The following is a 15,486-nucleotide window of genomic DNA, read 5'->3' as shown; positions in this document are numbered from 1 at the left end:
CAGAATCAAGAGAGGAGAAAGCATCCCTGTCTCTCCTCTAGCATCTACACCCGGCACAGGATCCCACCTCCTGCACAGCCTACACACCTAAAGACAGTGACACAGGCTACCTAACACATTATTGGATAGCTAAGCAGTCACTTCATTGCCCTGTACTGTTGGCGCTGGCGGCTCAGCTGTTACTCAGTGTAGGGGAGGTAGCCAGGAGCACTGCAGATCAGATCCATAGGAGAGATCTGAAAGGAGGGGGCCAGGGGTACTTTTAAAGGAGGGGGCGCCCAGGAGTACCGACACCCAGCCCCTCCCCCTTAATCTGGCTCTGATTGTACCTTGTGTGAACTGTAATGTCCAATATCTTGCAAGATATTTCAAGGCATTAGTTAAACAAGACTCCTGGATTCACAGAATCCTTTCTAATGTATTCATAGCACCAATAAAGCCATCAAAACTCCACCAACCTACAACTCTTCACTTGTTTCAGTATAGAACTATTAATTATTTGGGTGTGGATAATTACATAGACTGTGGGTGGTATTAAATGCGGCCGGCGATGCCACCCTTTGAGGTGAACCTTGCCATTTAACGGAATTCTCGCCATCCTCGTCTTACAATGAAGACGGCAAGGATTCCCTTAAATGGCAAGGTTCGCCGCAAATGCAGCGATTCTGCTGCATTTTGTGGCGAGCCCCAAGGTTTTAATAACCACACTCACCGTTTACACCTCGCCTCAGAGAACAGGCAAGGTGGAAACAGCGAGTGAAGAGGAGGCGAGCGAGCCATCAGTGCTTCTTGCTGTCAATAGCTTGCTGTGTTCGGATATACAGTCAATAGGTTGACGCAAAAATTTCGACTTGCAAAAGGTCAACTTGGAAAATAAACATGATTAAAAGCATGACACAGAAAATATCGACACATGAAACAGATCAACATGAGTTTTTTACATTTCGTTGAGGTCAATGTGGACATCTGTCGACATGGATCACCTATTGGTACAACATGTACCATGCTCGCAATGCTTTACAACTCAATTGTAGTCCATGTGGATGGCAGTCCAAAAAGGAAAACAAATGGTGAAAAACTCATGTCAAACTTTTCACGTATTGACCTTTTGGTATCAACCTATTGGTTGTCTATATAGACACTGTAGATCTACCAACTAGAAGCACTATTATTTGTAACCTAACTTCATATATGAAAGCGCCTATGGTCCAACAGATTGGATACTTGCCAAAATGGGCCATATTCCAATTTGTTGGTATGTTAATAGCCAGCTTTGTTTTGTTTTGAGATATATATATATATTTATTAGATCTGCATCCGCAGATGACAATGAACTAAGTATCAGGGTGGCAGAAAACTATGGGATTTGGTGCCATCAAAGAAGGTGTAAGTAAGAGTAATAAAAGCACGAGGAAAGAGGGCCCTGCTCGTCGGAGCTTACATTCTGGGTTTGATACCGTGTTTTCCTGATAATAAGCCCTACCCCAAAAATAAGCCCTACCCTTGCTTTTGGAAACTAGTCCACAATAAGCCCTACCCCAAAAATAAGCCCTAGCGGAAAGCCTGAAAAACTGGAAAGAGCTGTAGGCGAGGAGCAGGACTGGGGGCATGGTGTCTGTAAAAGCAGCACTGGGGGCATGGTGTCTGTAAAAGCAGCACTGGGGGGGGGGGGGCATGGTGTCTGTTAAAGCAGCACTGGGGGCATGGTGTCTGTAAAAGCAGCACTGGGGGGGGGGGGGGGGAATGGCGTCTGTAAAAACAGCACGGGGGGCATGGTGTCAATGTTAATTAAAATAAGCCCAACCCCAAAAATAAGCCAAGACAGTGTCTTATTAGTTTGGAGGCACAATATAAATATAGCCATTTTATTGGTCTCCAACAAAATCAGTTCTGCTACTTCTGTCGGCAGCAGCAAAAAAATACTTGGATTTCGACTTGCAACAACAAATACACTAGAAAGGACTCAATAAAATCAGAAAAAAAAACTGCATTTTACAAATTTTACATTCCTTTAGCTACAGCATATTATTCATACACAATCTTTTTGTGTTTTTCTTTAATTTACACAATAGTAACACGTATGTAAAAAGAAAAGATGGGTATACTCATTGCTCAGATATATATTTAATTAGTAATCTGGGGAGGTGATAAAGTTAATGGTTTGAAAAACTGCCTGTAAGTATATTTGATTGCAAATATTTAATAATGGAGTGATGTATTAACAATGTGTTTATTTCTTTTTTTGATTATACATTTTTGTATATACAGTTATATTCAAAAACTGCAATAAAGAGGTTAAAAACAATTAAACAGTAGGGACCAAATATCTGATAAATGTGTCAGATGGAAAGCATTTGAAGTAACATAACAATGGAATATTATACTAATTACTTATCTTATTTACTGATCTTTTCCAAAATAAAGCTAAAGCTATTGTTAAACAACTTTAGGAGGTGGATGTGAGCAGGAAGACCAATCACAGGCAACCATCTCCCTGCCTAGCGGTAAGTGGCACCTTAAGAAATATTGGTAGCGCAGCTTTAACATTGAATAAAAAATTCCCATATAGCATATATTAGCTGAAAATACTGACCGTACTAGTACTGGTTGTTACCGTGGGTAGCATCATGGCTGCCATCAAAGGAGGTACCATATTTGGGATCTTTTGGGGAAATAAAATTAATGAAAATTAAACAGACCCTGCTTGCATAAACAAATAAGGAAAACTGTAGCATCAATACCATAAGAAAGCGTTAAATGAGGGACCTATAGATGTAAGAAAATATCATTAATAAACACCAAGAAGATTAGACCAACTAAAGACTCATAGATGATAAGAAGTGTTTTACATATTAATATTAAGCACAAAAATACCCATCACAAAATGAAAGGAATAGATCTAGATCAGGCCTGGCCAACCGGCGGCTCTCCGGCTGTTGGGAAACTACTTATCCCAACATACTCTGCAACAGTGTTCGCATTCCCCAATAGGAAAACTGTAGCAAGGCATGCTGGAACTTGTTGGTTCACAACAGCTTGAGAGCCACAGGTTGGTCAGCCTGATCTAGATCATATTTGTAGGTGTTTAATAAAAATAACAAATAAAAAGGTAAATAATTATGGGAACATTTTATTCATGTGCATAACATGGATACTAGACAACCTCAAAATAATGCCCCTTATTCTGGTTCACTCGCAAAGGCAAATTCCTTCTGAAATGGACAAAACCATGTGCACGGCTATTAACAGATGTAACACGTGCTGAGAGAATTAGATTTGGGTGGGGTTTTACTTTAAAGTGAGATCTATATTGCAGCATAAAAATAAAGCAGTCAGTATTTTCCCTGCACAGAAACAAAATAACTCACCCAAATCTAATTCTCCCTGTGCAAGTTACATCTGCCCCACCTGCAGTGCACATGGTTTTGTCCATTTCAGAAGGAATTTGCCTTTGTGAGTGAACCAGAATAAGGGCCAATATGCTCCCTTCACCTACCAACAGTGGGGCAGCCAATCAGTTGGTTGGACTCATGACCACAATAATGCAGCCTATCAAGTCTGCATTTTTGAACCACAAGGTGCATCAGTAATGCACAAGATGTTATTTTGAGTTTATTTAGTTACAAATATTGTCAACATTCTTTGGATTGGGTCAATTTATCTGACAAAATCTGATGTGCCTGATCTGTAGGACACAATGCACAATCCCGTGCCATTGGGTATAACCAAGAGATTGCAAGAGATTGATCCTCCTGCACATAGGATAAATCTCGAGTCAAGTAAGGGGGCCTTAGATTAGGAATCATATCATGATGACAACTGTTATCAAAACTTATAATGAACTCTTGCATTATTTTTTTTATTTTTATTTTTTATACATCAACCATTTTTATTAAAGTTGTTTATGCATAGGAATCATATAAATATAAAATATCCCAAAGTATTCTCATCTCAGCCTCCTACACCTTGCCAAAAAGATACAAGAGCAGATGTTTGCGTCCACTGGTGAAGTAAATACATTTGGACAAGTGGAAATTCTGCAATTTTTCTAAACGTATTCAATGTATATAAATATCAAAATTCAGAGAACATGTGAAACGGAATATACTGTATATATTGTAATTATTGTCAGTAGTTGAAATGGGGATTTAGAAGTGGCTTTACAGGTAAATGTCTACAGAATCCTCATTGCCTCTGAAGCATTAGAGATTTTGATAGGATGAAATGAATACTTGTCCTTCCTTTAGATGTTCTTTTTTTTTTTTAAAGATCTTAAATGAATTTAATGTGGCTGCCAATATACAGATGTCTCCATATACATCTAGCATCCTTTTGCGTTAAATAGATCTTCTAGATGCCCCATGCTATGTGACTTTTTACATTAAACTGCATCTTATTTGTAGTGAATAGAATGCACAGATAGCTTCTGCTGATTAAAATGTTAAGTGGTATGCCTATATTCTGTGTGTTACTGCAGCTGTATCTCCATACGAAATGCTATATTTCTAATGCAGATACAGCTGCAGTTTAATGGAAAAAGTTGGACACTAAGGCACCCGGTGCTACAGAGTCCTACGGCACTCATGCGTTATATATAATATGACTTGTTTTGCATAGAGTATAGATGTATTCGGACACATCTGTACCTCGGAGGACGTACCCTTCCCTTGAAGCATCAGCTCAGATCAAGCCTATACAGCCCATAGGAGCATAACCACAGATCATCTAGACTTCTATTACTATTAACCAAGTGAGCTACATAACCCTAAGGGCCTAAATCAGACTTGATCGCAATGCATATTTCCTCAAATAGACAAAACCATGTTGCGCTCCGCTATGCAACACCGTCCTCTCCCCCTCCGTCGGTGCCGGGCAGGGGGAGAGCCGCTCAGTGTGTATGCACTGAGCGGCTTTCCCCGCAGCGATGATAGTGATCATCGCTGTCCATAAACGCTTAGTGTAGTGTTGTTTATGTTAGTCTAGTGTTTACTATAAACAACACTGTAGTGTCCATTCGCAGCCTGTGAGTGAACACCCACATCATTCAATGTTCGCCAACCCCGCCCCCAGGTACCCACGTCACAACCCAATCACCATGGGAATGCCCAGCATTTACATGGGAATGCCCATGAAATTCTGGATGTTCCCATGGGTGCGACTATCCACTGCCTTCCTACGCCAGCAGCCTTGGGTGCGTGCACTCGGCAAACAGTCTGTTCGCCGTGGCTGCACACAAACCGGCGTATACACATGCGCAGAAATGCAGCTGCACATGCGCATACGCCAAACAGCAGTCCCCGTGCGAATGAAAGTGGGCTGCGAACGCATTGGACCAATGTATGCGGACATCCAGTATGCAGACATAAGTCAAAAGTTTCCAAAAAGATATCAAGTGGACAATTTTTACCTTTTACCTTACCACAGGAAGTTGGAAGCCCCCCTCCCTCTCCTCTGCTCCGGCGTTAGTACGCCAGAGCTTCCCTGCCGCCGCTGTCCCCACTGCCTTAGCCGCCTGTCACATTCAGCAGTGACGTCGGCAGCAGGCTGGGGGATGTTCGTGGCGGCTCGGGAGGACTCGGGTGCCTGAGCGCTCCCGAGCCCCCCGGAGCCGCGCCGACTATACCCGAGCCTGCCGCCGACATCACTGTAAAATGAGTGACGGCACACTGGCTGGCGGGCGGGTCAGGGGAGCTCCGGCGTACCGATCGCCGGAGCAAAGGTGATGGGGGGGGGACTGCGAGGTTGTGATGGTGGGTGGGCTCTAGAGGTGATGCGCCAGTGGTGCACACCTGGACACCACTGGTGCGCACCTATTGTATATTAGTGGTATGCCCGGAAATTTTTCCGGGACAGCCCGCTGCGGCTGCGCAGCTGAGCCCGGAAAATTTCCGGGCATACCACTCAAGGGGTTAATGAGGGATCACTCTTGGGTCTAACTTGAATTAGCCTTTGGAGTCATCACTTGTATAATACATATTTTGTATATATTTATGTATTTTTTTGTCTGTATTTTTTATATCATTATTTTTGTATAACCTATATGTGGGGTGTATTGTATAATCCAGCGCTATACTGGTCTGATTGTTAAATTGTTGTTATTTGTGTGGGTTGTAGGTAGGGGAGGGATTCCCGGGGGCTGGCCCGTATGTAGCGGCTCAGCTGTTGGAAATCCTTCCTAACACTGGTGCGTCATGGGGCGGTACCTTGTTGCCGTCTGATGCACGCATAGCACACCTGTTTACTATTTATAGGAGGTATTGTTCACTGTTTTATTGAGCCTGAAGATAATACACACGTATTGAAACGTTGCTGAGCACAATAAATTTATTCAAGTTGAAATCTGGTCTGGAGTGCCGCATCAATCTCTTGTCATTTTTATGGCAATGTATATTTTACCAGGCAAGTATGACGACATTACTTCTAATACAAATGTACACAATCCTTTCAACATTATGATGAGCTTCCTCCTGTAATCAATACTGACTGTATACAGTGCGACATCAATAGATCTGAAAACACTCATACTACTTTCAGACCGCAAATGCCGTGTCGCACGCGGGATTAGGACACGGGTCCCATCCCCAGAGCAACACGGCATTGCGATCTGAAAGTTCCGACACGGCATATTGCCGAGTCGGTGACGTCACAGGGGGGCGGAGCTGGGCGGCGGCGCGTCATCGGGGGCTCTAGAGGAGGCAGTACTTGGAGCTGACAGTGCTGCCTCCTCCATACTGTGAACAGGACACGGGTCGCTCGACCCAGGCACCCGTTCACACTGCACTTGACACGGGTCATAGCCGTGTTCAACACTGGTCATTACCAGGGTTGAACACCCGTGTTGCTCGACCCGTGGTGGCCTTTTCAGACCGCACCTTGACCCGTGTTGGGGCCGCAAGAACATGGCAATAACCCGGGTCTAGAGTGCGGTATCATTCTGCTAATCTCACATTCTGAAGGACAACTTTTTCAAATGATCTTCACCCACACAAAAACATTAATAAAACAGAATGCGGCTCTCCGTTCTGGTGTGTCTCTACTCAATATAGTAGGGCTGTTTGACTGTTTTTATGGGGAGTGAGGACCCCATTTACATTGCACAGGTTTTGTATCCCTTATTTAAAATGCTTATTCCGTAATTTGGAATATTTTTATATTTCAATGATGTATCTTGCATTGATGTTGTATAAACACACAAAATATACACAAATATAATTTATTTGTGCATGAAACAAGGTTTCTGTACTATCTCAGGCACTGAATGTGAATGCTAAACAATCATGTTCTTGCACATATTTAGTGCCCGTTACATATCATGTCCCCAGTAGTGTCAGTCATAGATGTCCCCAGTAGCACTTTTAGCAAAAAAACAAAAACAACTATGGTTTTTGGGATAATTTGAATAACAGATATTTGGATAAGGGATACGCAACCAGTAACAGCTGCTTGACTTAAAAGCTATGCCAAAATATAAATCAAATATATCAAAAATAGAAGGAGCGCCCCTTATAGTTTTGATATATTTCCTTGCTGCAGGACTTAGGGCAGGGTATTGGACTGCAGCTGCCTGGAGGGGTATGGAAACCGTGAACGCGTGGCCTGCTCGGGTGGGCGGCTGATGTCACATGACGCAGCGCGCGCCCCATAATCGGCGATCATGAAAGTTTTGACTGACCTTAATTACCGAAGGGGAGACAAATCATCCGATGGTCAGCGACCATCATATGATTTCTCTCCCCTTCGGCTGCTGTTCTTGTACACATCCCATTGCATGCTAGTTAGGGGACTCTGCAGTGGGGGTGGGAGTTCAGGGAGGCTGCGCTCACCTGTTTGCTAGACTGCAATTATACGCAGCCTGGCAATCTGGCATCTGCTTCAGATGAAGTCAGTCATAAAGGTAAAGGGACATTTAATATCAACTGATCCAATTTCCTCTCTTACCTTAGGTTTCCAAATTTTTGACTGCACTTTGTATTCTATATGGGACAATAAAGCAAACAACCTACTTGACATTTTTAAGGTGCGTACACACGGGGCAATATGATCGCTGGCAATATATTGCTCAGTGTCCCGTTTTCATCTGCGACCAGAGATGGTCGCAAATGAAAATGTCGCACTGCCGGGAGAAGAGGCAGTGAAAGTCGCTGGTCGGAGGAGCATGCTCCAGCGACCATTCAGGGGCTGAAAACTGGAGCGCGCACCCGGCGATTTATCGCTGGTGCACACTCCAATCACTGGCAATATGGTCGCTCAGCGACCATATTTCCAGCGATATTTGCTATAATCGCCCCCCGTGTGTACGCACCATTACTCTTTAACTCATGCGGTTTTTCAGTTATAAGGGTCTGAACAAAACATGCAGAAAATGTAAAGTATTCTCTCAGGTTAAGATCAATATATTGTAAAAATAAAAAAGCCTGCAAAGAGGCTTTAATGATATACCACAGTGCAAGGTTTAAGGAAGCCAACATCAAGATAGAAGACATTTAATAAAATGATTTTATAAAAAAACACGGCACTGCCAATATTAAGAAATAAACAAGCCCAACAAAAATTGTACATACTGTATATTCTGTTATATAAAATACAGAGAGGGCACTTGATAGTACATTAAACTTGTATTATATAGAGAGGGTACCAATATTGCAGCCAAATTAATATCCTGCCTCCATTGCCCCACAAGGCCACACCCTAATGCATTTCATCAAAGTTCAAACTGTACACACAAGCAAAGGGTTCACATATTTCACAATGGAAATACCTTCCCAATCACAAGGGCTGGGGTCACAGGAGAGGAATTTAATTAGCTGGGGGACTTTAACTCCTGGTTTAAGTGTCCACAGGTAGTCAATTATTGGCCAGAGCTAATGCTAGTATTTTGGGGTGCCGCACCCTGCACCTAGATATAGCACTAGGGACCCCCAATATACAGAGAAGCCTTAACGTAACTTAGGGGCATATCATACACCTGCGCAGGTATATGTAACCAATATCTCTGAATTCTATTATCATGTAGTGTTCAAGATTGGTTACGAATACCATTCAGCGAGCTGGGGGAAACCATGTCTTTTTACTTACTCAGTATTAACCCCTCCCCTTCATGCACCCACTGGCGGGTTCAGGGAGGGGGGTGGGGGGCACCTGGGCACGTGCCCCCCCCCCCCCCCCCTCCCTCCCCCCCTGTCATTTCAGACGTTTTTTTTTTTTCTGCTGCCCACTCCCCCGCTGAGCCCGGCCGGGAGAGAGATGTGCTGCTGTATAAAATTCACTTCTCCTGCTGGACCGCTTGCCAATGGGCGCTTGCGGTCCAGCAGCCAATCAACTGGCGGCTGCTGGACCGCGAGCGCCTATTGGCTAGCGGTCCAGCGGGAGATATGAATTCTACATAGGCTAGGAGCACATTTCTCTCCCGGCCGGGCACACTGTGGAGCGGGGAGACGTGGGCGAGCGGGGCGGGTGCGGGCTGGCTGGCTATCAGCACAGGCGGGGGGGTGCACACACAACCCTCCCACCCTACTGCACCCACCCTGCTGCAAGCACCCTCCCACCATGCTGCACCCAAGCAGATTCAGTCGAGCATGAAGCCCCTTGGCATCGAGCATGTAGGTAAGTGGCACTTGTGTCAAGTGTGTAATTGGCATTACGGAGTGTTATATAGTATGTGATGGGCATTACGCTGTGTTATATAGTATGTGATGGGCATTACGCTGTGTTATATAGTATGTGATGGGCATTACGCTGTGTTATATAGTATGTGATGGGCATTACGCTGTGTTATATAGTATGTGATGGGCATTACGCTGTGTTATATAGTATGGGATGGGCATTACGCTGTGTTATATAGTATGGGATGGGCATTACGGTGTGTTATATAGTATGTAATGGGCATTACGGTGTGTTATATAGTATGTAATGGGCATTACGGTGTGTTATATAGTATGTAATGGGCATTACGGTGTGTTATATAGTATGTAATGGGCATTACGGTGTGTTATATAGTATGTAATGGGCATTACGGTGTGTTATATAGTATGTAATGGGCAGTACGCTGTGTTATATAGTATGTAATGGGCATTACGCTGTGTTATATAGTATGTAATGGGCATTACGCTGTGTTATATAGTATGTAATGGGCATTACGGTGTGTTATATAGTATGTAATGGGCATTACGGTGTGTTATATAGTATGTAATGGGCATTACGGTGTGTTATATAGTATGTAATGGGCATTACGGTGTGTTATATAGTATGTAATGGGCATTACGGTGTGTTATATAGTATGTAATGGGCAGTACGGTGTGTTATATAGTATGTGATGGACATTACGGTGTGTTATATAAAATGTCATGGGCATTGCGGTGTGTTATATAGTATGTGACGGGCATTACGGTGTGTTATATAGTATGTAATGGGCATTATGGTGTTATATAGTATAAAATGGGCAGTACTATGTGTTATATAGTATGTAATGGGAATTGCGGTGTGTTATATTGTATGTGACGGGCATTACGGTGTGTTATATAGTATGTAATGAGCATTACGGTGTGTTATATAGTATGTAATGGGCATTACGGTGTGTTATATAGTATGTAATGGGCATTACGGTGTGTTATATAGTATGTAATGGGCATTACGGTGTGTTATATAGTATGTAATGGGCATTACAGCGTGTTATATAGTATGTAATGGGGATTACGGTGTTATATAGTATGTCATGGGCATTGCGGTGTGTTATATAGTATGTAATGGGCATCATGTGTGGGCTTATGTGTAAATGGAATTACAAAGTTCACTAAAATGTGCAATGGGCATTACGGTGTGTGGTATAATGTTGGTCCATGCCCACTTTCAACTGAGCAGGAGCCTCACCTACTACAAATTGAGAGGGAGGGGGCGCGAAACATGCCCTTGCTCCGGGCACCGTGGCACCTAGCTACGGATTCAGTATTGAATCCCGGCGGTCGGGATCCCGGCGTTCAGAATCCCGACGCCGGAATCCCGACAGCCGAAATGCCGACAAGGGGGGGACGTGGATCGCCCCCCCTTGCGGGCTCGCTGCGCTCGCCACGCAGCGGGCACGGTGCCTCGCTACGCTCGGCACACTAATTTATTCTCCCTCCAGGGGTGTCGTGGACACCCCAGGAGGGAGAATGTGTCGGCATTTCGGCGGTCGGGATTCCGGCGTCGGGATTCTGAACGCCGGGATCCCGACCGCCGGGATTTTAACTGCATCCCCCTAGCTACACCACTGCCGCCTTATAGGAGACAGACACTAGAGGTACTGCTATACCTCTAGTGTTTGTCAGAACAGAAGAGTGCGGCCAGCGCTACCCGGAAGTGTGGATTTGGGTAGTGCTGGCGCGCTATTTAAATGGAACCCTGCACAAGCATGCACCCTGGCTCCCCCCTGGCAAAAAAAAAATATATAAATCCCATGGCATGGCAACAAGAATAAAACCCCTGGCAAGAAGCATGTAACCCCTGGCAACAAGTGATATTCCTCTGACAATAAGTATGTAGGTAAGCAGCAATTAAATGGTATAATATGTAATAGGCATTATTATGTTTAATGGGCATTTTGGTATTGGCATTATGTTTAATGGGCATCACAATGTATGGCATTGTGTTTTATGGGCATTACTTTGTTGGCATTATGTGTAATGGCCATTACAGTGTGTGACATATTTAATTGGTATTACGGTGTGTGACATTATGTGTAATGGGCATTACTGAGTACATTTTTGGCTCGCCGACGGCACGCAATGTCCCTATTTATACATCATTATCTATACTATGGCTTAATCCATGTGGCGTTATCTAAATTTTGGCTTAATCCATGTGGCATTATGAAAATTTTGTCTCATTCTTTTTGACATCATGTGTAAGCGGCAAGTATAATAGGGTCCACTATTTTGTTGCATAATGTGTAAAAGTGGTATATGGTGTGGTACACAACACTCAAGGACACGCCCCCTTTGGAATGGCCACGCCCCCCCCTTTTTAAAAAAACAAAAACCTCCATCCTTCACTTTTCACTCCACAGTGGGCCTGTGGACTTAAAATGTCAGGGCCTATTCCTTCCCTCTCTATCTCGCTTCACTCTCTGAGAATGCACACTGGCACTACTAACACTGCTCACTCCCATCCCCCCTGTCATGGTGCCCCCCTGTCATTTTCTCCTGGCTCCGCCCCTGCATGCACCTGAACTAATTGAGCATCTACCACTATCCATATGGATATTGGCCAGAGTAGGTGCTTCCAGGGAATCTTACCACAGGGTTACTGCAGGAATGATTGAATAGCTCTGGACACTTAATGCGGGAGCTAAAATCCCACAGAAAACTGTATTTCTCCCAGTGAGATCGAATATAACATTCAAACTAGATGATTTGTTACAATGCTGGACAAAACCACACTGTGCAGCAATGTATACATAATATGATAGCAAAAACATGAAGACATTCACCTGAGTTAGAGGGGGCGGTCCTGCCATAGGTGGAATCATAGGTGGCATCAATGCATGTGGAATTGGAGGCATTGCTGGAGGCCTCTGTCCAATTGGTGGCAATCCAATAGGGGGAAATGGAGGTGGAAGCCCAGGTGGTGGCATCTATAAGGTGACATAGTAGGAAGATACTCACCGAAATGCTCAGATAAAGAAGAGGAAATGCTGGTACAAGAATCACTAATAATATATTTTCCTGTATACACATTTAGTTGCTGTAAAATAAAGCAGTTTCTAAAAAAAATATCTTTATATAAAAAAAAGCTGGAAGTCCGGCACTCAATGTTAAGGTCAATACACACTTGGCGACTATGCCCAGTGTGTATGGACAGCGAGGATCGCATTCATCGATGCGGGGAAAGCCCTGCCCGACGACAGCGTTGCATAGTGGAGCGCATAGCAGATGAACGGCTCTCCCAGCGATGTTGCGGGAGCGCGCAGCCGGGCCATACACACTGGGCAGCTTTGAGCGGCTTTTGAGCGACTTTCAGCTCAAAGTTGCCCAGTGTGTATTTGCCTTTAATATGTTACTTGCCATCTCCTGAAACACTGCATCTTCCTAAATAAAACTGTGGTAAAGTGTCACTCCAGGTCTTTTTAATGTGAAGAAACTGTTTATTAGCGTAATAAACAGTTTCTTCACCTTAAAAAGACCCGGAATGACACTTTACCACAGTTTTATTTAGGAAGATGCAGTGTTTCAGGAGATGGCAAGTAACATATTAAAGTATAATATATTCATCACACACATGTTGAGTATCCCTGATAACTCACTCAGTGCATAATTAGGACCAGAGAGGCCTATGAAGATGGACACAATGGGTGACGTGGACTGGGGAGTATAAAACTTTTTCTATGTGGTTACATTTTGTTTCAATTAGATAAACTGAGGAGTCACCTGCTCAGACATCAGTCAGCCCCACTGCTGTTCTAACTGAGGCCCTGTGTGAGCTTGGAATGTAAAGGCATGTAGGTACTGTAAGAATGCTTCATCTCCAAGTGTTTAGCCTTGAGATTGTGGCTTTAAACCACTTTTATTACCACAGAAGAGAGGGGAACCTCCTAGGGCTCAGCTACATGTGCTCTTTTCTTAATAGAAAACACAGACAGTGAGAGAGAAAGACACAAAACAATCAGTGGAAGTGTCCACTATTTCCAGATAGGACAAAAAAACTGGTATCTGGATGACAATGTATAGATGCAAAAGGTTGACAGATGAAAGGTCGACAACGGTCAACACCTAGTTTTTCACGTTTCCTCAACATTTGGTTGACTTACAATTCACATGGACATCTATTGGGATTAGCAACCTTGCATGAAGCATGGTGAGCGAAGCAAGCCAGTGAGGGCACACATTTGTACTAATGGTGGTGACTAATTGAAACATGGTCATTCCACTCTAAAACATTTATTTTCGGCCTCCTTAAAAGAGGTACACTTGAAAATATTGCATAGAGCTTGTGTCTCCTGTCCAAATAGCCCATAAGGTTCCAGACAGATGGGAAGATGTATGAAGTGTGGCCATTGTAGCACCTCCTATATGCACAATTTATGGCAATGTGGAAAAATAGCTCGTTTTCGGACTCATCAGTTTTATTAACACACTGGTTTGATTGAAACTATCTAAAAATGCTTTGGCCTGTTTTGTTTCCAACTTTAAGAACGGGACTTAAGAACACGTTACACAACTTATTCTGCTTCTGATTGGAAATACGATCCTTGGAACATAGAAAGAGGTGTACCCCGTTTATATAGAAAATGGGGTCCCCATTTTGAATGTTTGGATTTACAGACACAATCTAATGTAATATAGATTGTACGAGACTACGTCCTGGTACTTATACGAACAACTGAGTGACCCACCGCTGACTGGACTTAAGAGTACACTAGGTCAAATACACATGCATATTTCGTCTATGGCTGTATAATCAGCATTCTTATGTGCCTACTTTACAACATTGATAATATAGTTGTGATGTATAAAGCAAGGACCATCCCCTGTCTGCGTTTAGTCCCTTTCTGTAGTACTGTTTTCCATAATTGGGGGCTTATTTGTCACTGTTTCCTTAGTGAATTGTCCCCTCTTTTTCACGGATATTTGTAAAATTCTAATGCTAATAGGTGCAACTTACTTCTAACTGCATCAGGATCAAATACATTTTTAGGTCTTCCAGGGAATCATTATCTTAAACGGAATCAATGATTTAAAAATGGCCTCCTCTAACTTATAACTTGAAAATGCAGCTAGACTTTGGGCCTGATTCAGAGTTGATCGTAAATGAAAAATATTCCTCAAATGGGCAAAACCGTGTTGCACTGCAGGTGGGGCAGATGTAACATGTGCAGTGTTAAATGTGGCCGAGTTATTTTTTTTCTGTGCAGAGTAAATACTGGCTGCTTTATTTTTACATGGCAATTTAAATTTCAGTTTGAACACACCTTACCCAAATCTAACTCTGCACGTAGTAGTGCTTTTGCAATAAACTCTGCATCTCAGGCCCTTTATACTAGACTGCCTTAGGAATAATTATGCCATGCAAAGTAGCTTATTTACATTATCATTTTCAAGAATGACAAAATCAATTGAGGACACTTACAAAAGGTGGAGGCATCAGAGGAGGAGCAGTAGGAAAAGAGGCAGTCTGACCAGGTGGAGCTGTTCCTGAGTCTGGTGCTGACTGTAAATAGAGAGACAATTTGCTTGCGTCAGTCCCAAGCTAGACCAAGTGTAATGCTGTCAATTTGTTAATTTTGTTAATTTTTTTTTTTAATATATAAATCAGCACACTGTACCAAATGACAATACAGATGATCTTACAAATCTACATGCACAATTTTCTCATTTATACCACTTTTATACTGGCTCCAACCCAGGTGTGACCTAGCTTGTGACCCTTTCACACTGCTGTCCTGGGGGGCGGGGAGCAAGTGATGTCAGCGCAAGTGGATCATGAGCTGGCACTGGGAGATGAGATTATCTCCCA

At 43.3% G+C, this 15,486-nt stretch overlaps 1 protein-coding gene across 7 annotated transcripts in view; it reads right to left on the bottom strand.

Moving 5' to 3' along the window:
* Positions 1–15,177, bottom strand: part of PRPF40B (pre-mRNA processing factor 40B) — a 150,823-nt gene extending 135,646 nt beyond the window's left edge. For 6 of the 7 annotated variants that reach the window (XM_083169029.1, XM_083169031.1, XM_083169028.1 and 3 more), the window contains exons 1-3: positions 15,100–15,177; positions 12,464–12,607; positions 2,594–2,662 (exon numbers count right to left, since the gene is read on the bottom strand). In XM_083169029.1, the coding sequence (XP_083025155.1) occupies positions 2,594–2,662; positions 12,464–12,607; positions 15,100–15,114 (228 nt within the window). In that variant the 5' untranslated portion in view covers positions 15,115–15,177. Of the gene's footprint in view, positions 1–2,593; positions 2,663–12,463; positions 12,608–15,099 lie in introns of those variants that run through there. The other variant, XM_083169035.1, reaches the window with a different exon arrangement.
* Positions 15,178–15,486: the final 309 nt, after the last annotated feature.

This window comes from Crinia signifera, chromosome 2 (genome assembly GCF_055691185.1).
Source record: "Crinia signifera chromosome 2, ASM5569118v1, whole genome shotgun sequence".
Classification (NCBI taxonomy): Eukaryota; Metazoa; Chordata; class Amphibia; order Anura; family Myobatrachidae; genus Crinia; species Crinia signifera.
This window is presented reverse-complemented; position numbering and strand designations above follow the sequence as displayed.